Raw genomic sequence first — 24,054 nt, forward strand, 5'->3', positions numbered from 1 at the left:
TCCAGTTAAGTGTAGTACTTGAGTAGCCTAAATGTACTTAATATATTCAACTACTGTATCTACTACATTTTACTATCTTATATCCCATACTACATTATACTGTACTGTTAAAATTATATATATATTATACTGTTTAACTGCATTATGCTATATTTCTATTAGAGTACCCTATTAATAGACACTAAGGATGATTGCATATTTATAGTATATATATATATATATATATATATATATATATATACATACATACACACACATTACTAATCGTAGCTGTAAAACAAAACATTTTATATCTGTTACTAATCATATACACCGTTGACATAGACTTGCTATAAGTCATATCACACCACCATCACTTGTAATATTGTCTTTAATTGTTCTTGTATAGTTTCTATTTAAGCTTTGTATACCTTGGATTTGATGATGCCTCAAAACTATTATATACATAGGTGTTCAAATCTGGAAAATGAACTGATGTAAAACAAACTGTTCTGGATTTTACCAAGTTATCTAAATAACCATGTTTGTTAAAACAGTCCCCTGGTGACATACTGTACATAGTTGTTTTGGAAGCATTGCAGCTGAGTATTATTACACATATCTTGACCACTGCAAAGAGTCACATAACACAGAATCATGTCAGATGTCTGATGTTCTCATTTATTGAATTCAACACCAAACTAGTCAAGCGGTAACAATAAAAAAAAGAGTGAATAGTAGGCTGCGTAGGAAGGCTCAGTCTGGGCCGACCCAGGAGGCTGCTGAGAGTGGTTCACTGTGTGGACTGATGTGCTGCTACATGTAGTATTGTCCTGCCCAGCTGGTCCACATCCACTCACACATGGCCCAGGAACGCCAAAGAGTCCTGCCCTATAAAATCACAAACAACTCATAAATGTTTTTCACACTACATTTCCTCTGACATGACAGACATGAGGTTTTACCACATTTCTCCTGCAGACTCCATCTCTAAATCAACCTTCATCTGTATTGTAACATATTTAGAAAAGTGAGCAGGCTGTAAACTACAGTATAGCTTATAGCCCCTTCATGTCACCTTTGCAAGTGCTTACTCTATTTGTTGACTAAAACACAGGGGACCATCGCTCTCCGACTTGTCTTGTCGTCAGCCGCGCTTCTCATCTGGTAGGGAGGACCAACTTCTTTGTCGTCAAGGAAACAGCTGATCTACTGCAGGGGAAAAAAAAAAAAAAAAAAAGTACAACAAAGTAAGATAAATACATTTTTAAATAAGTGATAATACAACCTGTAGGAGAGCTTTGTCAATGTTAATTATAACCATACATCTGTCTGATAGTCATCTAAACATAAAGTACAACAGAGTGAGTAAGATTTAAAAAAATGACCAACTCATTAAATAACTGATAACAAACATGTAAGAGACTTTTGTTGAGACTATTATTTCCTTACTTCTGTCCAGTTCAGCTAACTATAGTAATGTTTTTAAAAAGTACAGCAGAGTGAGTAAGATTAGATAATCACTAAAATATTAAAGATAGACTTGCAGATTAACGTTATTATCCTACCTCTGTCAGATACACTTTAACAAAAAACAATATTAAAGTACAACATAGTGAGAAATATAAATAAATCACCAAAAATATTAAATAACTTATGAAAAGACAAAAAGGAGAATTTTCTTAATATGGCTATTTATTATTGCCTTACCTCGGTCTGCTCCAGCTATCTATAGCATGTAAGAAAATACTCAAAGAACAACATAGTGAGAACAGCAAGATAAATAATCACTGAAAAAGGTGATCATAAAAAACAGCAAAAGACTTTGTTAATGATGTTATTAATTATTACCATGTATCAGATATAGCCATCTACAACATCAAAGAACAGAGAACTAAATCATTACATAAAAATAACTGCAGGAGAAAATTGTTACTATTGCCTTACCTCTGGTTCAGTAAAAAGTAAACACTTATAAAACAAAAAGAGTGAGTAAGATAATCATTGAATTATTAAAAAGGTGATAATAGGACTGTCTCTTGGCAGTAACTTGCTTGCAGTTCTCTTCCTCAGGCCTGGGGGCCAGGGGTCGGTGGAACTGGGTCTCTACTACCAAAACCTCCTCGGCCTCTTCTCACTTACCTGCGTCCAGCTCTCTTTGCTGCTCCTTTTTGTGGAGCAGCTGAGGCCAGGAATTGAGGGAGCAGGCTCTTTAGAGCTACTTCTCTCTGTGATGTTTTGTGCCCATCTCGGCTTGTTGTGAGACGCTGGGGGTGTAGGCAGGAAGCTGCCACGACCACGAGGACAGAATCCTCTCAGTTTTATCCTCAAGTAGTTGCTGATATTCCACAAGCTGCTATTTCTGAACAGGTACTAGAAGGTGCCTGACAATCAGTCTCTGAGGAACAGCAACTGAAAAGAAGAATGAGGGTGGACCGGAGTACCAGCGGGAACACCAACAGGAACGGTGACGCCAGTGGGAACAGGAGGAAGCGCTTGTCCTCTTCGTGGAGGAGCTGAGGCCAGGAATTCAGGGAGCCGACTCTTCCGAGCTACTTCCCTCCATGAGGTTTTGCGTCCATCTCCTCATGCGAGACACTGAGGGTGCAGGCAGGAAGCTGAAGACAGAATCCTCTGTTTTATCCTCAAGTAGTTGCTGATATTCCACAGGCTGCTATTTCTGAACAGGTACCAGAAGGTGCCTGACAATCAGTCTCTGAGGAACAGCAACTGAATCCCAAAAGATGGGTGAAGGTGGAGGGGAGCACCAGCAGGAAGACCAGGAGGAAGACGAGGGGAAACGGGAGGCAACACTAGTAGCCTGGGCCGTTGGATGAGAGGAGAGCGATGTCCGACATCGTCGTCATCCTCATCCAACATGCTGTCGTAACCGGAGTCATCCAGCATCTCGTCATCCTCGTCCTCGTCCTCTTCCTCATCAGAGGAGAGCGCGTAGAAAGCCATCTCACCCTCTTCATACTGAAAAATACTCCCATCCTCCTCATCATCATCATCATCATCATCCAAAAGTGGGGGGATATACTCACCTTCCTCAACCTCGACCTCAGGTGCCACATCAGCGATGTAGCGAGGGAGGCTGATGGCTCTGATCAGCTGGGGGAACACTTCAGCAAGTTCAGCATCGCAGGCTGGATTCTGAGAGGAGCCACCTGATGGGGAAAAAAAAAGATGCATGCATATTTATATTGTTGTATACATTTACATAAGGGAATGATAAAAATATATATATTGTGTCCAATAGGATGTGCGTTGGATCGACGACACATCTAGCAGATTGGATACAAATAGATCCACACACAAAGTAGCTTCTGTTAGAAAGATTATAATGTTGTGCAAAGTTCTAAACTAACGTTTCCTACTTGCGGATCCATTTGTTTCAACGAGTCACTGTATCCAATCATATTGCAACTTTGTTATTTAATTGGGAATGAGATGACCCTGGAGTGAACAGGTGTTTTTTTTTTGGGGGAGTCTAGTGCCAGAAGACATTTTTCACAGCACTGTATGAATTGAATCCATCAACTCACTATAGTTTGCTTGTCATGTAAAAGCTTTAAGTGTTATAAGACTCTGACTGCATGTCAGCAGGGTAACGGTCTGACTACTTCTTCACAATTGTCTGAACTCATAATATTGTTGGTGCTTTTTTTAAGAATCTCAGTACATTAGTTCACAAATGGGGGAAAAAAACAAACTTTGAACTTAAAAGTAGATGCTTCCACAAACAGATCTTAATAGATTTTAAGCAAAGCTTCAACAATTAAACTCAACTCTCCTTATAGAAGAAGAGGCATAGATATATATCTAGGAAGAGGCCCAGTCGGTTTGTTTCATAGGTTTACTTAACACATGTACGTTCTGATTCCTGCACGCTCTAACGCTCCTAATAAATTCCACTGTCTCCATGGTGATCAAAAAATATATATTTTTAGGCATTATTCGAAAATGTGCCTAGTCGCCAGTTTGTTAGGTAAATTTTCGACGCCCAAAAAATTGTAAAAAACGACCCCCTCAAACAAAAATAAGTGTTGTCAAGTCACTAAATGATTGTTAATACATCCTGCACCTGTCCCGGGAATTTTTTTTATGTTCCAAACATGAAATAACGATTTTACACGGAGAAAACGTCGTGTAGCCCAGCTAGCTGGCTGTTCTCACCAAATGTATTTTCCCCAATAAGGCCCACTTAGTTCTTTAGCTACCTTTTAAACTCAATAAATTGTATTACTTTCATACTGGAAATAGATTTAAGGCATTTACAGAAATGAATTAATGAATTTGGAAGAAGAAAAACGTGAAACCAGAAGTTTTCTTACTTCCATAGTCGTTGTCGGACACACCAGCAGCTCCAATCTGCAGGTGTCCCTCCCAGGCAGGCGATCGCAGCCGACTGAAAGCCATTATCACAGTTGTTGGCTTTTCCAGTAACAGTAATTAATTACCCAATAGTCCACAGTTATCCACCAAAAACAAAGTTCGTTCTCCAAAAGTTCAGCTTTTCAGCATTCAGGTTTTTGCAGTAGCGTATGTCAACTCGTGTCAAACTCAGATGCAAAAGGAGAGATTGGAATGTTTGACAGCTTTTTATACCCGTACCTCGGTCCATCGTCATTACGTTTCTATGACGCTTACTGACGCATGCACGTGCGTGTGCGTTAGCAAGTGAGAGATAAATGATCATGGATGTGAGTAACCCAAATATAAATGATCAGACTTGTTTGTTTAGATGTTTCCATATGAGTATGATTTCTAGAGTTGTAAATCACAATACAAGCTTTATCACTATACGATATATTCTGGGACAATAAGATATTTACTGATGTAAGAGTCCGCCACAACATGATTTCGATTCAATTCAGGAGCCTGCGACTAATTTGAGACGATATTTAACAATCAGTCACATTTAGCCTATATAAACTCACAAAAATCAACTAGACAGGATTTGACTATTTTATGAGCTTTTCCAGACATTTAAATGAAAATGAAAAAAATAAATAAAATAGACCTGTTTGTAAAGTGCCACTTTTCTCATGTTTAAGTGCAAATGTTTTTTTATACCCTTGATGACCTTTTAAGAGCCATTACAATTTTTGAAATAAAGGAGCATCTTAAAGACATGCATCCGTTTTCACTTCAAACCGATCATTAGATTATTGCATCGTTAATTGATCAAGATTGATTTGTCACTACACCCCTAATGATTTCCATGCATTTACCTCAATAGACAATAAATCACAATACATTTTATTTGTATCACCTGTTTCTAGACCTAAAGCGTCATAACATTGTCCTCTGGCTGCACCTAATAGGCCCTGAATAATAAACAGCATGCCACTGCAGCCCACTTGAGCATAAAGTTGTCATTTTTGAATCAAGATATAGACTGTATATGTGCAACTTTTTTAATAAATTGATAAAGAAATGGTTTGTTATGGACATTTGTACTTTACGCAAACGTTCAAATCTTGATTCTTTTCTTCTAACATTTACCCATCTGTGTGGGTTAGCAGCAGCAGGATTAGATGAAATGTCATTATTTGCAGCCAGCAATACTGTTGCTTATATCAGTTAAATGCAAATGTTCCCAGACATGACCTAACTACTGTGGCCAGCAGTAGTTATGTTTTGTTATGTTTAACTTACTAGACTATAGATTCAACTGCACTGATGTATATGTCTTCTAAAACAAGTTTGTGTACATCATGTGCACTGATGGAAAATGTAGTTTTGCCTCCTCTCCACTTGTTTTGGGAACGATGTATCAGGACAAGAATAAAAGAAGATAAGGAGCTTTTTACATTTTTATTCAAGTTAACACGGAGTTGTCAGTGCGCCCCATTTTTGCGAGCCTCCTGCTGCCTGCCTTGGCCACAGTGATGAGGATGATAAGGAAGAAGCTCACAGTCCAGACACCTGCTACAGGCAGCACCACCGTCATCAGTATATCTGAAACATAACGCCAAAGACAAGGTGGTATCCACAGTGGGAAAGGACTGCTTTCAATGAGATCTACAGAAAAAAGCAAAGACAATTTTGAAAGGGCAGAAGTAGAGCAACAGTGATAAAGAAACAGAGCTTACTGGATGAAGGTCTGTCTGGCATTTCAATTCTGATGGGTCCATACGACAGAAGGCCCAGAGTGGGGTTGGCTCTCACTGCTTCTCTTTTACTGATCGAATTACAGTTCTGTAAAGAAAACAAAAACAGCCAAGATATAGGTAGATATTTTCACAGTATTTGAGTAAAACAAATGAGGCGTAAGGTCGTAGTCATTTTTTTTGGGGGGGGGGGGGTCTTTTTCCTTTATTTGATAGTGACAGTAAACAGACAGAAAAGGTGGGAGAGAGATGGGGATGACACACAGCAAAGGGCCACAGGTCAGACTTGAACCTGGGCCGCTGCAAACGACTCAGCATACATGGGGCTCATGCTCTTACTGGGTGAGCTAGAAGCCGCCCTCTTGTGCCTCGACGCAGAGGTCCAGGGTTCGAGTCCGACCTGTGGCGATTTCCTGCATGTCTTCCCCCTCTCTCCCCTTTCTCACCTAGCTATCCGGTCAAAAATTAAAGGCGGAAAAGCCCCCCCCCCAAAAAAAAGTTGCTCTGATGTCCCTTAAGGACAAAAATGTGTTCACTAAAAAAAAAAATAAAAAAAAAAAAAACTACCATGAAATTATATATTTGAATTTAAAGTTAAATCTTTTGACCAACTTGAGTCCTGATTATAACTACCAAATATTCATTAATTTCCAGAAATTCTAACCATTCAGGTGCCAGTATGTTTACATAATACCACTATATGAAATAAAGTAAAAATGTAATTATTTTCTTTACACTCAATTATAGGTGGATGATTTCAAGCAACATCATAGATTTTGATGCATTGCATCAAACACTGCAGTGCTCCGTAATACTGCAGCAATGCCCCTAGTGAAAACCAGGAAAATAGCATGCATTTGCCCCATAGAGCAAACATAAGAAAATGGCTCAATCTGGTGGAAAATAGTAAAAACTACAATCTTGAATGGGTTTTAATGGGGAAATGTTTGTCCTTAAAACTTGCCTTGCAGGGCTGAGTGCCTGTATTTTGGCTAAACAGTTTATCGACTATTAGGAGCTGAGGTTGAACTTCCAAAGTTGGAAAGAACAAAAACACAGCCATAATGATTGAAAAATTAAAAAGCCAAAAATGTCCCTAGTAATGCACAAGGGTTAAGACTACCAAGTATGTAAGATGAATGAGCTCACAGGTGTGCAGGACTTGTGGTCGTCTGGCTCGCACAGCTGAACGGTACAGTGCAGATAGAGCTCGTGAGGTTCTGCCAAGAAGCGAAACATGTCAAAGCTGTAGCGAACGCTGGAACTGTCTCCGTTACGGCCAGACTGTCCTGTGCTCACGTTAAGAAAGGACACAGTCTGGTCATCCACACACCTGGATAAAGAGATGGAAGTGAAGAGTAGTAATGGGTTGACTGGAGTGTACGGTTTAAAAAAAACGACAAAAGTGAGAAGAACTGTCGATATTGAGCTGTTCTGACCCGTGCCGAAGCAGTGTGTGAACATATCCCTCTGTAGTGTTCGGCTGGGGAGACTGTGTGGCCCAACAACCACTAACCATTAGCAGGAAAAAATCTGCAGGCTCTGTGACCGTCACCTCCACATACACCTGGATGCACAAAGCCAATCACTGACATGATACATATAGCTTCACCAAAATGTGCTTAAACTGGATGATGAGCCTGCCTTGTCTCGGAGTTCAATGGTGGGTGCGCTGCTGTGGGCCTTAGAGTAGGAGTCATCTGTGTACAACATCATCTGTATCGTGGCATCAACTTCATCCACATGGATCACCGTCTCACTGTGTGCGTACAGAGAAGAGGAAAGAAAACAAAGAAAATGCCTTTATGGTGAGAACATAAACAATTTCAATCTGTACTAAATAACGTTTTCAGATTGCAGTGCACAGTGAAATCACGTTTCCGGAGGCCGTCAGAGGGCTCTCTGGTTTGGGACAACCGCTCAGATTTGCATGTGTGCAATAGAATTTGGGAATCTCACCACAGAAGCATGCACTAGAACAGAGGGGGATTTCCCTTTAGCATTTTAATATACATTAACTTTAAAAGGACAATTCCGGCGCAAAACCTATGGGTAATAACAGATGTGTACCTACTCGATCGTTCTCTGGGACATGTTTTCATGCTAACCGAATGCGTTTGTAGCTTGAAACAAGCTAGCGTGGACCGCTGATTAGCTTACAACGCTAGTATTCGGGGCACAGGGAAAGTAAAAACAAATCGCTATTTTGTACCACTAAAAAGGCTCAAAATATCACCAACCTTCAACGGTAGCATAATGAGGGTCCCTAAATGTTAACCGAAGCATTGAGAACTTTTAAGTGTACAGACAGTTTATTGAAAAGATAGATTATAAAGACACTCGCATTCATGTTTACATGCGGCCGCCGTCTTGGAAAACAGTCATGACTTACAGCTGCCGGTGCAAACTAAATCCAAAAGCAATTTGCTCAATATATCTGAAATAATCACACCGATGTAAAACATAACTTGTCTAGTGTACTTACTCAGTGGATAACTGTCCATCTGGTCCCTCCGGTATGGGTCGCTGTCTCCAATTTATTTTCGGGGCAGTTTCAAGTACAGCCCTGTTTATCAGAGAGGGGAAATCTTCAGACTGTACAAAACACTGCATCTCTTGGGTGTCGCGACGCAACAGGTCCCACTCCGTGCAACACAGACACTCCCGTTCGGTGGTCATAGCTTCACAATGTCCGCAGGTACACCAGTTTCCTGAAGTACGAGGCTGTGTTGCGGCATTGACTACCGGTAGCGGTCGCTCTCTCGTAGCCCTTTCACGGAGCTCTCGCAGCTCTTCGTTCAATAAACTGTCTGTACACTTACAATGTTCTCAATGCTTCGGTTAACATTTAGGGACCCTCATTATGTTACCGTTGAAGTTAGGTGATATTTTGAGCATTTTTAGTGGTATAAAAAGCAATTTGTTTTTACTTTCCCTATGCCCCGAATACTAGCGTTGTAAGCTAATCAGTGCATTCGATTCACATGAAAACATGTCCCAGAGAGCGATCGAGTGGGTACACATCTGTTAACCCCCAGGTTCGTTTTGCGCCGGAATTGTCCTTTAAATGTTCAATGGACAGGTAAGATTCTCAGGCATTGCTTAACGTCCCCCTCCAGACACGTTTTAAAGTATGTAAACAATACTATTAATATTTAGTTTAACTTGGTTTTCTCACAAAAGTGAAAGCACATTTACTCTCTCCCTCATGGAGAAAGAGATTCAGCCATAGGACTACATGTTTGAGCCTCATGCTGGGTTCAGACAGGAGGCTGGCGGCTTGTGGAGGTCCGCAAGCTCGTGGTCTGCAACTGTAGTTTCGGCGTCCTGTCTGAACCCAGCATCAATCAGAACGTAGTCTGGCTTAGGGATGTCACGATAACCGGTACTTGGTACCAACTCGGTACCAAAATTCTGAAAACGTGCCGGTACTCATTTTTCCAGGTACCGACCTGACGGGCGCAGTATATACGCCTAATGTTAAAAATGTTCTAGACTGCCGCTAAATGCTGAAGAACAACGACCAGCACGGAAAAACAGCAAATAGCCCCTCATCTCCCTGTAAGGCTTGATCGCATTCAGCTTCTGGCTTTACCGTAGATCTACGGCGGCAGCTTTCACAACTTCACCTGGAACTCCCAAACCTTTTTCTCTCTGCCGTTGTCTATCACAACCTAACGTGTGCTCTAATAGCACTTGTTTTAATGGACCTCTATAACCAGTGTTGGGCAAGTTACTTTTAAAAAGTAATTAGTTGCAGTTACTTCTTCCAAAAACTAAATTAGTTATTCAGTTACAAATTATGAAAGTAACTAGTTACTTCAGAAAGTAACTATTGCGTTACTTTAAAGTACATTTTTAAATGCTCAAATGTGACCCCACCTCAACCCCTCTTTAATGGAACTTAAAATACATGTGCATGTTCAATTATTTATGATAAATCTGAATATTATAATGAAATGGACACTTAATACATTAACAGAAACAATGTACACAAATCTAAACTATTTTAATGTTGCTGTGGGACAAAGTGAGACTAGCCTCCAATCAAATGCCATGTATGTAGATATGTTTAAATGTCTCTCTCGTTGACTGACTCACTTGTGTTGTTCTTGTGTGTCCGACTATGCGTGCTTTCGAACACCCGCCCAACTCTACCTCCGATTGGCTTACAATGACATTTTACTCAACCTCAGCCAATTGTCAGCATGTATGCGCTTGCATCGTGCACTTCCCACTAACCAAGGAAGAACAGTAAAAAAAAAAAAAAAAGTATTTGCCTCTCAGCTCAGACTCAGAGATAGTTGGTCTGATGAAAAAAACAGCTTCAAATATAGTAACGCGCCGCATTTTTTGGCAGTAACGGTGTTATTAAGATGGGAAGAATAATCAATTAGATTACTCGTTACTGAAAAAAGTAACACCGTTATTTATAACGCCATTATTCCCATCACTGTATGCCATATGCTGGCTGTGTGGTGATGCCAGGCTTCAAAGTAACGGGCTGTGGGGTCCAGAAGACTGACGTTTTTGTAAATCACGCTCTCCTTGCCCCCTTCACTCCATAAGAGAAAGTTGCACACACACACACACACACACACACACACACACACACACTTAAAGAAATACAAACAAGCCACTGCATTATTCTCCCCTATCCAAGAATAGATGAATAGCAACGTGAGACTACCCAGTCCCAGACTCAGATGAGTCTGTTGTGCACTGAAATTGGACACAGCAGATGCAGCAGAAATGTAAGTGTAGTTTGCATCTTTTTTTTTTCTCTAGTGACAAACCTTGCAAAGATGCAAGTCAGTATAGTCAAGGTCAGACATTTTAAAAAGGACAAACAAAAGAAAAAACATGTTTAAGTGGAGGGGGAGTTTAAGTATAAATAAGTCAAAAGGGATCAAAATACATTTTTATTAAAATCTTTTAATTCAACATTGTTCCTTACCTGGAAGAGGGGATGACTGGGAAAGTCAGGCTGGCTCTTTTGATGTATGGATGGATGCATGTGAAGTTTATCTTAATAACCGGATCTCTGATGATGTTTCCATTAACCTGAGGTTCTGACAGTAGACTCAACGAATAGAAGATGTGAGTATGGTTTTTCTGTAAGAAGGGAAAGAAGAAGAAAAAAAAAAACTGCACTACTGACCGGGATAACTGCTAAAATAATGTTTCCACTCTGAACAACGGAGACAGATTTGTGCTTGGCATTTAACCGAGATAATGCTCCAGTTATACCTCCAGTGGCTTGCCTCCGCAGGTTAGATATTGGTCTTTAGATATCCTGGACATATAGTGCGGCACACCGTCCACGACCTTTCTCTGAGCACGACAAGATTTGTTGGGAAAGTGCAAGGACTCCAGCGAGACGTTGTGATACTTAAAGAAATCTTCTGTCGCTCTGATTGCCATGTGGTCTCTGCCACACATAACTTTGATGTTTGCATCTGTAAAAAAGAAAAAAGTAAGGTAGTTGGTTGTGTAAGACAAGTGACTGCTTGAGATTCACAGGAGGACACGTATGGCGTTATATATGGGTCACATTCCTGAGCGAGTAATTGTATGTTTTGAGCACAGAGAACTATATTTTGCAAGCGCATTTCATTGCATTTTGAACAGAAATGTACACTCGCAAAAAATAGTTCAGTTTGAGTAAACAGAAACCTAATTCGTGCACAATAAATGTATTTGCATGTCTTTCTCTGCTCGCAGGTAGACGCTGCTGCGCTCCGGTCATGTCTCCCTCGCTCTCAACCTCTTCTCTCTACGCGCTCAACTCTAGACACGCTCGCCCTTCTGGTCTGAGTTTCCCCCACAGCCCTGTCATATAAACTCACATACCTCACCCTATCAATTCCCAATGTGTTCACACTATTTATCATATTAAAGTGAATATTCTTACATTTTCATGCAATTGAACTGTAAACATTTAGGTTGGTTTGGTCAGAAATTCTACTAGCTAGCTAGGCCTTTTACTTGAAGTGTGGTTAATGTTTCAAAAGTCATCCATTACTTTTAGCTAATCATTTCAACTGTTAGCTAAGTCAGTAGGCCACTTTTAGCTGTTTATTTCTACCATTGATTACTTCGCTATGTTTAAACATGTGTTGAGCTATTTTAGCTGATATATTGTTTTAAATCAATCATAATTCAATTATTATTTTAATTAGTTAAGCTGCTCCACAATCTTTCCAAGTACCCACTGGCTACAGCAGAGATACCCCTTGCTGGGGCATCACGGCAGGTGTTGCGTTAAAGACTGTTTCCCTGTAGAGGTCTTTCCTGCTACTTACGATCTAATTGGAGACGAACAGCCAATCAGAATTGACCTTTTGATTCTGCGATTGGTTGGTTTTGTGGCACACTTGTAACGCTGTGAAAATCTGAGCGAGCGTGTCTAGAGTTGAGCGCGTAGAGAGAAGAGGTTGAGAGCGAGGGAGACATGACCAGAGCGCAGCAGCGTCTACCTGCGAGCAGAGAAAGACATGCAAATACATTTATTGTGCACAAATTAGGTTTGTTTACTCAAACTGAATTATTTTTTGCGAGTGTTAATTTCTGTTCAAAATGCAATGTAATGCGCTTGCAAAATATAGTTCTCTGTGCTCAAAACATACAATTACTCAGTCAGGAATGTGACACATATATAACGCCATACACGTACTGTTACGTGTACACAGTGAATAGTGCAGCCACGGCCCACAGCAGTACATTTCTTAGCTTCCGTATAGTATTCCTGCCTGCTTCTCCAATCTGGGGGTAGGCCAAACCATCTAGGCTAAGGGTGGGAAAAATAATCGATTCTTAGATGCATCGCGATTCTCTCTAGAACGATTTGATTATCGATTCTGATAAATAAAATATATAATCGATTATTATTAAGATTTTTTTTTTTTTTTTTATGTGTTGATTTTTATTTAAAACTTACCGTCTCCAGACAAGTACAAATCAGAAAACAGAGTGACTGAAAGAGGATGGGATAATGGACAAGCAGAAAAAAAAAAAGGAAAAACTTTTTTGTGTGTGTGTGTGTGTGTGTGTGTATATGTGTATATATATATATATATATATATATATATATATATATATATATATATATATATATATATATATATATATATATATATATATATATATATATACATACACATACACACACGATCTAATAAGATATACATAAAAAAAACACATATAGGCTGTTCATCTACTTTATCACATTACATCTGACTACCTCATGTTTCATGTTCTAAGAAGCCAATTATCCACCTTTAAACATGACTGAGCCTCTGACATGGAAGATTACTGGAGAAGGGGACTTTCACAAGCACGTTTAAGGCTTAAGCGTGGAACGACTACCAAACAAAAACCTCAGTAGACAAAACATTTCATTAAAACGTGTGTGTGACAAATATTGTATATGTCAAAATCTAAGCTTTGTCTAGCTGCTTTTTCTAGGAAGTGATTAGCAAACTCAGATTTATATGTATATTTTTTTTTAAATCACACATGGAAATGTACATTAAAAAATTGTTGCATCGAGATGCATCGATAATCGGTTTAGAATCGAATCGTTGGCCTCTGAATCGGAATCGAAAGGTGCCAAGAGATTCCCACCCCTAATCTTGGCTACTGTAGGTGATACACCTTATAGATAAACATCATACATTCCCACTTCAAAAGATCTGAACTATCCATTTAAAGGAGGGCAATGGAAAGAAGGCGTGGAGGGTTAGCATCTTTTGCAACTCGCTCCAGTCACTAGGAGAGATCAATAGCCTACCCCTCATCAACTAGCATTTAAGTTAAGGATGTACAGCTATACTAAATGCATCAAATTTACTAATTTGATGCGTTTGTGTCATATGGACAAAACAAATGTTCATCTTTTGCAGGCAATTTAACATAGGCCTACATGTGTAATAAAAATCAACCTAAATGGATTTTACACTGTTAACTTGTGTTGTATAATGTCTCCTGTGACTCTGGAGGGAAAAAGAGAATGCTGATGATGATGTCATTAAGGTTATTTACCAGGCAGGGAGGGTCACAATGATGCTGTGTGTTGGCTGCATTATGGGAAATGTAGGAGCCAATGTGTCTATAGGCTAACAAGGAATTGAAAATTTGTATATCTGGAGACATATGTGCCCATTTAGGAAATTGTTGGAACATATACTATAACAGAGCATTTTGTGACAAATACTTTTCAAGCAGAGTGAATTACAAGAACTGAATATAAATGTGCCTACGTTTGTCACATTGGTCTGCATAATATCCAGTGGTACATTTGCAGCTTCTTTGGTCTTTAGACAGAACACATCGCGTGCGGTCATTGCAATGCTGCACACTGCAGATACCTGTAGAAGAAATGACTTAGCATAATAATTCTTCGCGAAGCTGCAGCACTTTTGACATTTTTTATACAATATAGACACCCTTACCCTCAACACGTTGGCTCGTGAAGCCGAGGAGAAGCACGAGGACCACGCTCAGCTGGTTTGAAGAATGAACATTTACACTTTAACTGTGTAAAGTGTTAAATCGTTTATTTACCGTCTAGCTAAACTTCATTATCACATTAGCCTGTCCAAAAAAAAACAAACACAGCTTACATGAATTATCAATAATGTTTTTTTATCTACACCCACCTTCAAGCCGATTTGAATCATTGCCGTAGGCCTACCGTTTAGTGCAGATATTATTTAGCTATATATGAAGCTTGTTTTTAAATAATATGTTTCCAGTCACACGGGAATGTTCCCCTCCGTTGTCTTCGTTTCCAACACGCCTGCTGCCCTCCAATTATGCACACCTGTCAGTTTGGGCTGTGGCGCTCGTGTGCTCGCAGTGACTGTGTGTGCTCGCGATAAAAAACCGACCATTCTAGAACAGGAGAAATTAATTGATTGAACCAAGACGTGTTATCTTTTGCCGGACAGCCTACACATTGACTGACTGACTGACTGACACACACACACACACACACACACACACACACACACACACACACACACACACACACACACACACACACACACACACACACACACACACACACACACACACACACACACACACACACACACACACACACACACACACACACACACACACACACACACACAGTGCGTTTCACTATCTTTGTGGGGACCCGTCATTGACATAATGCATTCTCTAGCCCCTTACCCTAACCTTAACCATCACAACTAAATGCCTAACCTTAACCCTTACCCTCACCCTAACCATAACCTAATTCTAACCCTAATCCTAAAACCAAGTCTTAACCCTCAAACAGCCCTTTAAACTTGTGGGGTCCAGCATTTTGGCTCCACAAAGCTGTCCGGACCCCACAAGTATACTGTATTCCCGGTTTTTGGACCCCACGAATGTAGTTAAACAAGAACACACGCGCGCGCGCGCACACACACACACACACACACACACACATGTATATAGTCTAACCTTTCACAGAATCAGAATACATTGGTGAGTTCTCTGACATAACCTCACTAGCCTATTGTCAGCCAAAACTCAGTGCTTAAAGGGATAGGCCTAGTTTTTTTAATTTTTTTATTTGCAAACTTTTACAAATGTGTTATACAGTGTTTGAACAATTCAGCATTGTAGGCCTACTTACAAAACATATCAGTTGTGGTTGTATGAGGTAGCCTACTTATCCCTAATCAGTGTATTAGCCGTTACCTACAGTAGCCTAGCTGGTAGTCTACACGCCCCCTGTTTGGAATATGGACGGGCCGCAGCTAAACATATTTTATCCACCAAAAAAAGGCTCACCTAAAAAAATGTAGAATATTTTCACAACTTTACCTTGCCATCAGGGAGTCTGGTCAAAGCCACCAGACTCCTTTGACGTGTTAGTTTGTTACTTCCTTTACACTTTTCAAACACTAAAGTCACACAATAGCACAAACTCCTGCTTGCTTCTCCTAACCAGGGTCTGCCGACCACCATCTAGGCCTGGCCTACTATTCAGACCACGTATAATAGCCTACCTCAACCCCACTTTTAAAAAAATCTGGCCTGTCCCTTTAAGTTACCCCATCACCACTTCTAGTATGTGAACTAGCACTACAATCAAAATCGAATAACGCTAAAATGTCCACTGCAATAAAAACTACGAATCACTACCTAACTGGATTTGGAAATCTCTAAGATGACTTAATTTGGATCTCACATACTAAACCAAACCATACAAACATTTAAGGGGAGCTAGAAAACGATTTTGGTAGAGAAGGAATAATTTTTTTTTAGTGTCAGCAGGTCAAAACAGTGTGGGGCTCAACAGTGTCTTAAGGGAAGGCCATAAGTGGGTCACTGTATTTCCTACAGTGCCAGCTGGTCACACCCACAGGCCGCAATTCATATTCTCAGAAATCATCAAGCAAGCCTCTCTCTCTCTCCACTATTTGAGTGCAGGCCATCTGTCTTTGATGGGACAGATCAGAGCCAGAATAAGTTGTTGATAAGAGAGGCACCATGATTGATGATGCAGGTTTGCAGCATCCATCTGGTGGCAGACTAGAATGCCTTAAAAATGAGATAATCGAGCCTATGTTGTAGTGATGGCTGTATACCCTCCTTCTCTGATGAAGCCTTCACGGTAAAAAATAAAAATGGTCTACAAACATTCAGATGGGCAGGGTTGTTTGCAACAAAGGATGGAAAAATTGGTAATAACTGGCTGCATATAGTTTAAAAAAATCTATTCTCTGTTTAGAAGTGTGCCAATAGCCACAACAAAAGCACGCTCCATTGAAACCTCATGACACAAAAATTGAAATAAGCTGTAAATTATTATTTTATTGTGCTGCTACAACCTCAACTGCACACATAACTTGGACCCAAACAGCGACAGAACAATTTAGAGGAAATATTGGTAATGTTATTTATTAAGAGAGCAAAGGGGTGAGAAAGATTGAACGTCTGGAGAGAAGGGTTTATAAAATATGTCAGTGTTTGCACCTGTGAATGTAGCTTGGTTTTGTCCTAATGGGAAGAATTGATCTTCACATTATTTTATTCAGTATACATTTGTGGTTCTGATACCTGAGTGTATGTGAATGTGAGTCCAAATCATTAAGTGAAAAAAAAGAAGCTGAAATTGAGGTTATGAATGGGTGGAAAATACACAACTTCAGCACATCTGGTGTAATTGACAGAAACCACATTCATGTTACATAGCATAACACTTTACAGTACACTGAAATCATTTCCCAGATTTTTTAAAGCACCCTTAGTTTTGTGTGTGCATGTTGTACCACTGGACATCGACAAATCCATGTAAACACAACACATTTTTTTTCTTCTTGCAGCACCTGCATCATATCCCTGGGCACAGCAGCATCACGTGGCGATTCTTGGTCTCGTAGGCAGTGGTGCGGTGCCACCCTGGTGTTGTGAAATAGCCGGGTTATAGGAGGTGACTGTCATCGGCCTGATTCACAACACCAGCTGCGGCGCACACACCTGAGAGGCAGGTCTTCTGCTGCTGGACGTATTAAAACACACAAAGAGACAAGGCAGGTTGTCACAAAAGACACCGAAAGAGGAACAGCTCGTGTATGGTGAGGAGTCTGTGCAGCAGATCACCCCTTTGTGACTGGCTAATCGGCATCTGATTTTAGCTGAGGATAGCTACTCTGATGTAATGTACATGCCAGGGGGGGTTTTCAGATTGTCGGGCGTACTGTTAAGTGTTGGAGGGGCAGTGGTGAGTTTCTGCTCCCCAGCAGTGGGATGAGTACAACAGCATGGATCCCATAGTACTTGGCTCTGCTGTGTCTGTGGCCATGGCTGAACTCAACATCTCTGGTAGAGTTATGTGGAGCAGCCAAGACAGAATGAGCCTCCATCTGTGTTCTCTCAGGCCAGACTGAAGGACAGAGAGTGTGGGCCACACATTAAACAGAGGGGATGATGGGTGATTGTTTCTGAAGATTTGCATGTGCTTGGTGGCTTGCAAACCTCAGCCAACACCAGTTTCTGCTGCTAAATGTATTGGTAGTATTAGTAGATTCCAAAGGTGTTTTTAAATGGTTACTATGGTTGTTTTTTTTCAGATGGTTGCTAGGGTGTCTCCCTGTGGTACAGTATGCTGGGCGATACCATTCAAGCCATGCTACATTTAAGCATTATACTTTGAGAAATTACAGTTCAAGCTAAAACTGTTGAAAGTTGAAATTGCATTTGAGACCGATTAATGACCACTGAACCACAACCATGACGTCAAGCAAACTTCAAATAAGAGCAGATGTGAGCATTCTTCACAACCCCTTTCACATTATTCTCAACAGGGAAAACAAATGCCGAAACTGGGACAACCCAGCAATAAATTGACTTTCTTAGATAATATGTAAAACTTACACCCCAAAACTTGTTCATATAGTAAAATATTGTGAAAACCTTATTGATCAAAAGGAATGTCTCTTCCCTTCGCTACCCCAGACATTACTCCTCTTGATAGAGAGAGAGAAAGAAATATCCCTCCAGTCCCGCAGTCGACTTCAAGCCAACCAACGATCTGCCAGGGGGACAGGACATGTCTGCACTACAGCCTGTGGAAACATGGCAACATCCATGCTCAGGACCGGGAATTGTAGACAGTAACTTGCTCATGTTAAACCAGAGGGAACTGAACTGAAACTGACTATTCTTAATTTCCTTTCATCAACACTTCACTCTGTGGATGGATGGGCTAAAGAGGTTGTTGTTTAAAGGTGCTGTAGGTAGGATTGCGAAGATCCAGGATTTAGCCAAAAAATTTCAACATCGACAACTTCTCAGTCCCTCCCCCCTTTCCCGCTAAAGCCCAAAACGTTCTCCTAAGCCCCTCCCCCCACAAGGGAGAATGAATGCGTGTGCATGAGCAGTGATTGACACACAGTGTTCGACACCCCCCTGGCCCTGATTGGTGCATCTGAACAGGGCGCTGTGGATTTTTGCAAATCGCACTACAGGCTGTAGGTGGTGCCAGAGGAGCTGGATTTTTTTTTTTAATTACCTGCTTCATGTAGTTCTACTGGAACATAGGGTCAGTTTCAGCAAATATGACAGAAAGGTAGTTTTACAAGTCTTACCTACTGCACCTTTAAGAGTTTGATGTTTACTTTATATTGACCTCAATGTTCCAACAAGATGCCTCTTCTTAGTGTCTAAGTACCTGCAGCTGCTCTTTAAATGGCTCAAAGACAAAATCACAATGTCTCTCTTTCAAAACAACTGTACTCTTATTGTGTCACCTGAGGTTTGTTTCATTATCATTGTGGTTATCATTTGTACATAAGAATAAAACAAAGTGCACAAATTAGGATAGACATTATGGAGGACTATGTTTTCTTTTAATCTGTAAATTTGTACACCTTGTTAGGAGGTGTTATATAAGAATCTCACTCTCAGGACATCCATCACCCTACATGGTAGAGGAGCAGCAAAACTAATTCTGGGTACATTTGATATTATAACTGTCCAATTTGAAATGTATATGGATTGGAAATTTACAAGATTACAAGACATTGAATTAAGTTGCATAGTAGATGCAGAACTGTTTTGCTGTCCTTTGGCCCTTTGTCTCCCTTACATGAAAATCAAAGACTTGACTGCTCTGCACATGCAACGATTACTGTGAAAACAATTCATTTAAAACTGAGGAAAAATTAATTTTAAAACAGGCAAAAATGAAGAAAAAAAAGATGCAATAAACATTTAGTGGTTTGAAATAAAAAAAAGACAACTAAAAAGTAAACTTATTTTTTTTATTCCAAATCATCAAAGATACAAATATGAAACGACAAAACAGAAAAAAAAGAGAACAGAACAAAAAGACCAGACAATAACGGGGAACTCAGATGGGTGATATAAGGATGTATCTGTTAACATAATGATGAATGTAGTATTCCATTCAAAGTAAAATGGTAGACAAGTGAGTGTGTGTGAACATGACTGACTGCAAAAGCCAAAAGGTTTGTGTGTGTGTGTGTGTGTGTGTGTGTGTGTGTGTGTTGACATAGTCTCAGTTCATCAGTAATTCCATCTGCACCAGTCTTGCATTGGTGTCCCCGGCCATGTTGTAGGGAATCATACCAGCAAAGGTGATCAGGGCTCTGGCCTGGCTGCGCAGTTGCTGTTGAAAGAAGGTGGCGGCATGTAGAGTGTTAACATAATGCCACTGTTTCTGTACATGTTATCAGACTTACTGATACTACTGATTATCATACATTTGCATATATATGTGTCAGCATATTAGTAACAATAAACTTCATTACATTATAAAACTGCCAAAAATATGTTTGAGGTTTTAATTTACAAACAGTGTCACATTACATATTTCCTACAATTAGCGATGACACGCTTATATTTCAGTTTAAAAATGTCTCACACTACAAACGTTGGTCACAATTCCTGAATATTAAAATCAAAGTGATCCTTATTAAAAATGTTTCTGCTTATATTGTGTGATTATGCCAGGGTTGGGGGTTATATTGTGATTCTTTTGAAACTACAAAGTATCAATGCTGGTATGGGTCTTGCAAATACAGTATCCATCTATCGTGCCCTAATGCACTATTTATCTGGTTCAGCTCTATCAAAGTCTGTCTTCTCACCATGTCTCTGTCCTCTATGGTCCTCTGTGGTCGCCCTGGCGTGCCTGCTTGCACTCCCTTCAGGCGTTTGTGCTGAGTGAACAGGATGTTCATGGTGGCCAACAGCACTTCAGACAGGTTGTGGCGCACCTGGGGACACAGAGGACACTTTTAGAAAGAGTAAAAGAATAATGCTGTGTAGTGCATTGTGAGAAAGTCTGAAAGTCCCTTCTGAGTGGGCAGATCTTGATCGCACCTCATCACTGAAGTTCCTGAAAGCAGCCACTCTCTCCTCCACACTGTCCTGGCTGAGCGGAAGGAGCTTTAAACGCTCCATCACCTGACAGGGACACACGGAGAAGGGACAACATTAACAGAGGAGCTTCACATCAACATCAGTCAACGCAATATATCATCACGTCAACACAGGAATCGTGGTGTCACAAACTAGCCGTGTGACAAAATGTTACTATATTGGAACTGTTGGGTTGCACTCACGTCGTAGGCTCTGTCGACGTGACCTGCGTGGTACTCATCAAAGAACGTTGTCAGGTCTAACAGCAGGTAGAAAGTGCTATCAACGGACTTGTCTCCGGATACGCCCTGAGAACGATACCTGCAGTGGAAAGAGGAAATGATTAATGGTTAATTAGATTCTGTGTGTGTGTGTGTGTGTGTGTGTGTGTGTGTGTGTGTGTGTGTGTGTGCGCGTGAGTGTGTGCGCGTGAGAGAGATAAGATACTTTATTGATCCAACACTGGGGAAATTCTCTCGTTACAGCAGCTCAAATGCAACAAACAGATTAGAAGACATACACATTAAATAGAAGAGTGTGTATGCGTGTGTGTGTGTCCGTACCTCTCAGCAATAGCCACTGCAGTGTTTTTTAGCCTCTCCTTGTTGGACTGAGGAGCACTGGCCTGGGCAATGACTGGACTCAACAGCCTGTTCATCAACTCCAGCACCTTATCTGGGTTCTACACAGAGACAAATAGAGAGAAACAGAGTGAGAGGACTCTAAACCAACAGCAGCAAATGACAGCAGCTTTGCAGAAACACAAGTGCAGTATATGGATGGAGATCGCAGAGGAAAGGTCTGCTCACCTTGGCCAGCTCGTAGAGTTTGACTGCCTCCTCAAACAAGCCCTTGTTCTCGGCCTCTAGAGCCACTTTACTAATGATAGCTCTGGTGTCCCCGGCGAACTTATCTATGACTCCAGGCTAGAGGGAGGAGAGGAGATCAGAGTGAGACTGAGAATACTACAGTTCTGACGGTAGAGCAGAGGGTTATTATCCTTAAGTTGTTAGTCTGAATTCAGCAACCAAACATGAGATCAAATAAATACATCAAATAAAAGCAAAATGCAAATTAGATAAGGTAACAAAATCCAGACATCTGATCCATCAACATCTATGGCATTGCATTCATATATCATATCATTTTTGTTTGTTTCTCTCGAAAGAGTGAAATGGGATCCTGTTAGCAGAATGGAGAATGTGGGTTAGTCCATGTCAGAAAACTATATTCATATCCACCACTACCAAAGCAGTAAGCATGCCCTTGATATGCTACCAGTGATGGGCTAACTATCCCAACAGCCACACACTGCAGCTTCTTACAAAAGCCAATTGAACTCACATTACTGGATAAATTCTATTAGAAAATATTTTACAACCAACATTAGCCCTTGCGTGACGATAGATGTATTTAAAGAGTAAACAGATTTCTCTTATCAGGTAATTCTCCAATTATGCTTAAAAAGTGCAGCCTAGACACTTTTGCAATCATAAACGACAGACCTACAGTATGTCCAACACTCCAAATTAGAGTTTTTTTTTAATTAAATTCCTACTGCAACAACTTTACAGCACAAAGACTTTTAGTACCAATATTCTTCTTTTTCAAAACACTGACTCTGACTAAACAGTGATTGCTAATTGACCTTAGTGCCACATTAACCATATTTTACCAGAAGACAGACTGGAAAATTGGTTTGGACTTTCCAGTAAAGTCTTAAAGTGGTCATATTATGAAAAAATCACTTTTTCTGGGATTTGGGGTGTTATTTTGTGTGGTCTGGTGCTTCCACACGCATACAAACTTGGGAAAAAAAAACATCCATGCTGTTTTGAGTGAGATACGGTATATAACCTGCCTTCAGTCTCCGGGTGAGCTGTTCAAAATCTGCATGGCTTTCTACGTCACTAGCCGAAACGAAGGGGCTAACTGCTAGCATGCTAGTACTACTTACATGTCCCTATTCTGCAGGTATTCCATGCAAAGTTGGAAGTGCGCCCTCGTTTAGAAGAAGTCTCCTGTTTCTCTAACTTCGTACTGACTGAAGTTAGAGAAACAGCTAGCTAGATGATGTGATCCTTACCTAGCTACCGCGCATGTGCAACTCGAAGATGGTACAGAAGTGAGATGTCTCACTCTGTAGCTAAAACAGAGACCTGAACACACAGGGTGAAAAGAGGAGCTGCAGCAATGTGCAGTACAACAACAATATGGTGTTTTTTGTAAACCTATTCTGGTACAACCTCAAAATACAATTATGAACCTGAAAATGAGCATACTATGGGCACTTTAAATGTTTCAGGTCTGAGCTACATGACCAGAATATTGTTCAGTTAACATTCCTTCTATGAATTGTACCGAATAAAAGAAGTCGGAGTTGCTTTCATAAAACTCAAATTCAGCAAACTGCCGACTGTAGTGTTGTACTGGCAATCTTACAATCATATACTGTAAAAGACCATCCCCCGAAAAAGTCTATATATGTGCAACCACCACTGCAGTATGAATTTAACATGGCATTAGCTAAGTAGTAAATATACTGCAGTGCAACCCTTGATCGGTCAGATTCACAAGACTGACAAAACAGGTACCCCAGCGTGTCTTGTGGGTGGAATGAAACATACAGCAATGTGACTTTCAGGGGAATAAAATAACCTTTAAACATTGCATCTTGAAGAGTGCTACCAGCAGAACAAAGTGCTGCTAAATAAAGAGTTTCGAAACATGTAGAAGATGTGTTGAAGACAGGGAGGATTTCTGTCTGTCTAACTGACTGAAACCTCCCACGTAGAGCAGAGTCACAGAGTGACAGAAGAACATTGTGAAGCAGAGAAAGAGGACGAGAAAGGCATGGCAAGAGAGCAGGTGAGAGGCAAAGGCATGTACAGTAATAGAAAGACAACAACCACCAAAGAGACGAGGGAGAGATCAAAGACACGTTCTTCCTACCTTTCTACTGCCATCCTTCTCTAATCTCCCCAACAGCATATCAAACTAAAAAAAGAGTCAGATATACCATATCAGAAACATGTAAAGTATACAGTGT

At 40.4% G+C, this 24,054-nt stretch overlaps 3 protein-coding genes across 9 annotated transcripts in view; all 3 read right to left on the minus strand.

The window, feature by feature from the left end:
- Positions 1 to 639: 639 nt before the first annotated feature.
- Positions 640 to 4,578, minus strand: LOC116053026 (nucleolin-like). 3 transcript variants are annotated; one of them, XM_036003547.1, is made up of 4 exons: positions 4,317 to 4,578; positions 2,634 to 3,149; positions 1,074 to 2,585; positions 640 to 870 (listed from the first exon to the last, which is right to left on the minus strand). In XM_036003547.1, exons 1-2 carry the CDS (start codon positions 4,399 to 4,401, stop codon positions 2,689 to 2,691), a joined length of 546 nt encoding a protein of 181 aa, XP_035859440.1. In that variant the 5' UTR covers positions 4,402 to 4,578; the 3' UTR covers positions 640 to 870; positions 1,074 to 2,585; positions 2,634 to 2,688. The 3 variants fall into 3 exon arrangements, with proteins under 3 accessions (XP_035859440.1, XP_031159737.1, XP_031159735.1); XM_031303877.2 differs by having other exon boundaries at positions 1,074 to 2,305; positions 2,624 to 3,149; XM_031303875.2 differs by having other exon boundaries at positions 1,074 to 3,149.
- Positions 4,579 to 5,787: 1,209 nt separating this feature from the next.
- zpd (zona pellucida glycoprotein d) lies at positions 5,788 to 14,973 on the minus strand. 4 transcript variants are annotated; one of them, XM_031303872.2, is made up of 10 exons: positions 14,759 to 14,973; positions 14,552 to 14,603; positions 14,360 to 14,467; positions 11,349 to 11,557; positions 11,056 to 11,213; positions 7,743 to 7,857; positions 7,538 to 7,665; positions 7,248 to 7,431; positions 6,081 to 6,186; positions 5,788 to 5,946 (listed from the first exon to the last, which is right to left on the minus strand). In XM_031303872.2, the coding sequence occupies exons 1-10, from the start codon at positions 14,777 to 14,779 to the stop codon at positions 5,807 to 5,809; spliced, it is 1,221 nt and encodes a 406-aa protein (XP_031159732.1). In that variant the 5' UTR covers positions 14,780 to 14,973; the 3' UTR covers positions 5,788 to 5,806. The 4 variants fall into 4 exon arrangements, with proteins under 4 accessions (XP_031159732.1, XP_035859092.1, XP_035859093.1 ...); XM_036003199.1 differs by having other exon boundaries at positions 14,552 to 14,634; positions 14,759 to 14,969; XM_036003200.1 differs by lacking the exons at positions 14,360 to 14,467; positions 14,552 to 14,603 and having other exon boundaries at positions 14,794 to 14,971.
- A 4,895-nt stretch (positions 14,974 to 19,868) lies between these two features.
- Positions 19,869 to 24,054, minus strand: part of nup93 (nucleoporin 93) — a 35,850-nt gene continuing 31,664 nt past the window's right edge. For both annotated transcript variants that reach the window (XM_031303870.2, XM_036003198.1), the window contains 7 exons: positions 23,958 to 24,002; positions 21,815 to 21,931; positions 21,569 to 21,687; positions 21,209 to 21,326; positions 20,967 to 21,050; positions 20,732 to 20,860; positions 19,869 to 20,250 (listed from right to left, as the gene is read on the minus strand). In XM_031303870.2, coding sequence (XP_031159730.1) covers positions 20,140 to 20,250; positions 20,732 to 20,860; positions 20,967 to 21,050; positions 21,209 to 21,326; positions 21,569 to 21,687; positions 21,815 to 21,931; positions 23,958 to 24,002 — 723 coding nt within the window. In that variant the 3' untranslated portion in view covers positions 19,869 to 20,139. The remainder of the gene's footprint in view (positions 20,251 to 20,731; positions 20,861 to 20,966; positions 21,051 to 21,208; positions 21,327 to 21,568; positions 21,688 to 21,814; positions 21,932 to 23,957; positions 24,003 to 24,054) is intronic.

The sequence above is a fragment of the Sander lucioperca genome, chromosome 7, assembly GCF_008315115.2.
Source record: "Sander lucioperca isolate FBNREF2018 chromosome 7, SLUC_FBN_1.2, whole genome shotgun sequence".
NCBI classification, from domain to species: domain Eukaryota; kingdom Metazoa; phylum Chordata; class Actinopteri; order Perciformes; family Percidae; genus Sander; species Sander lucioperca.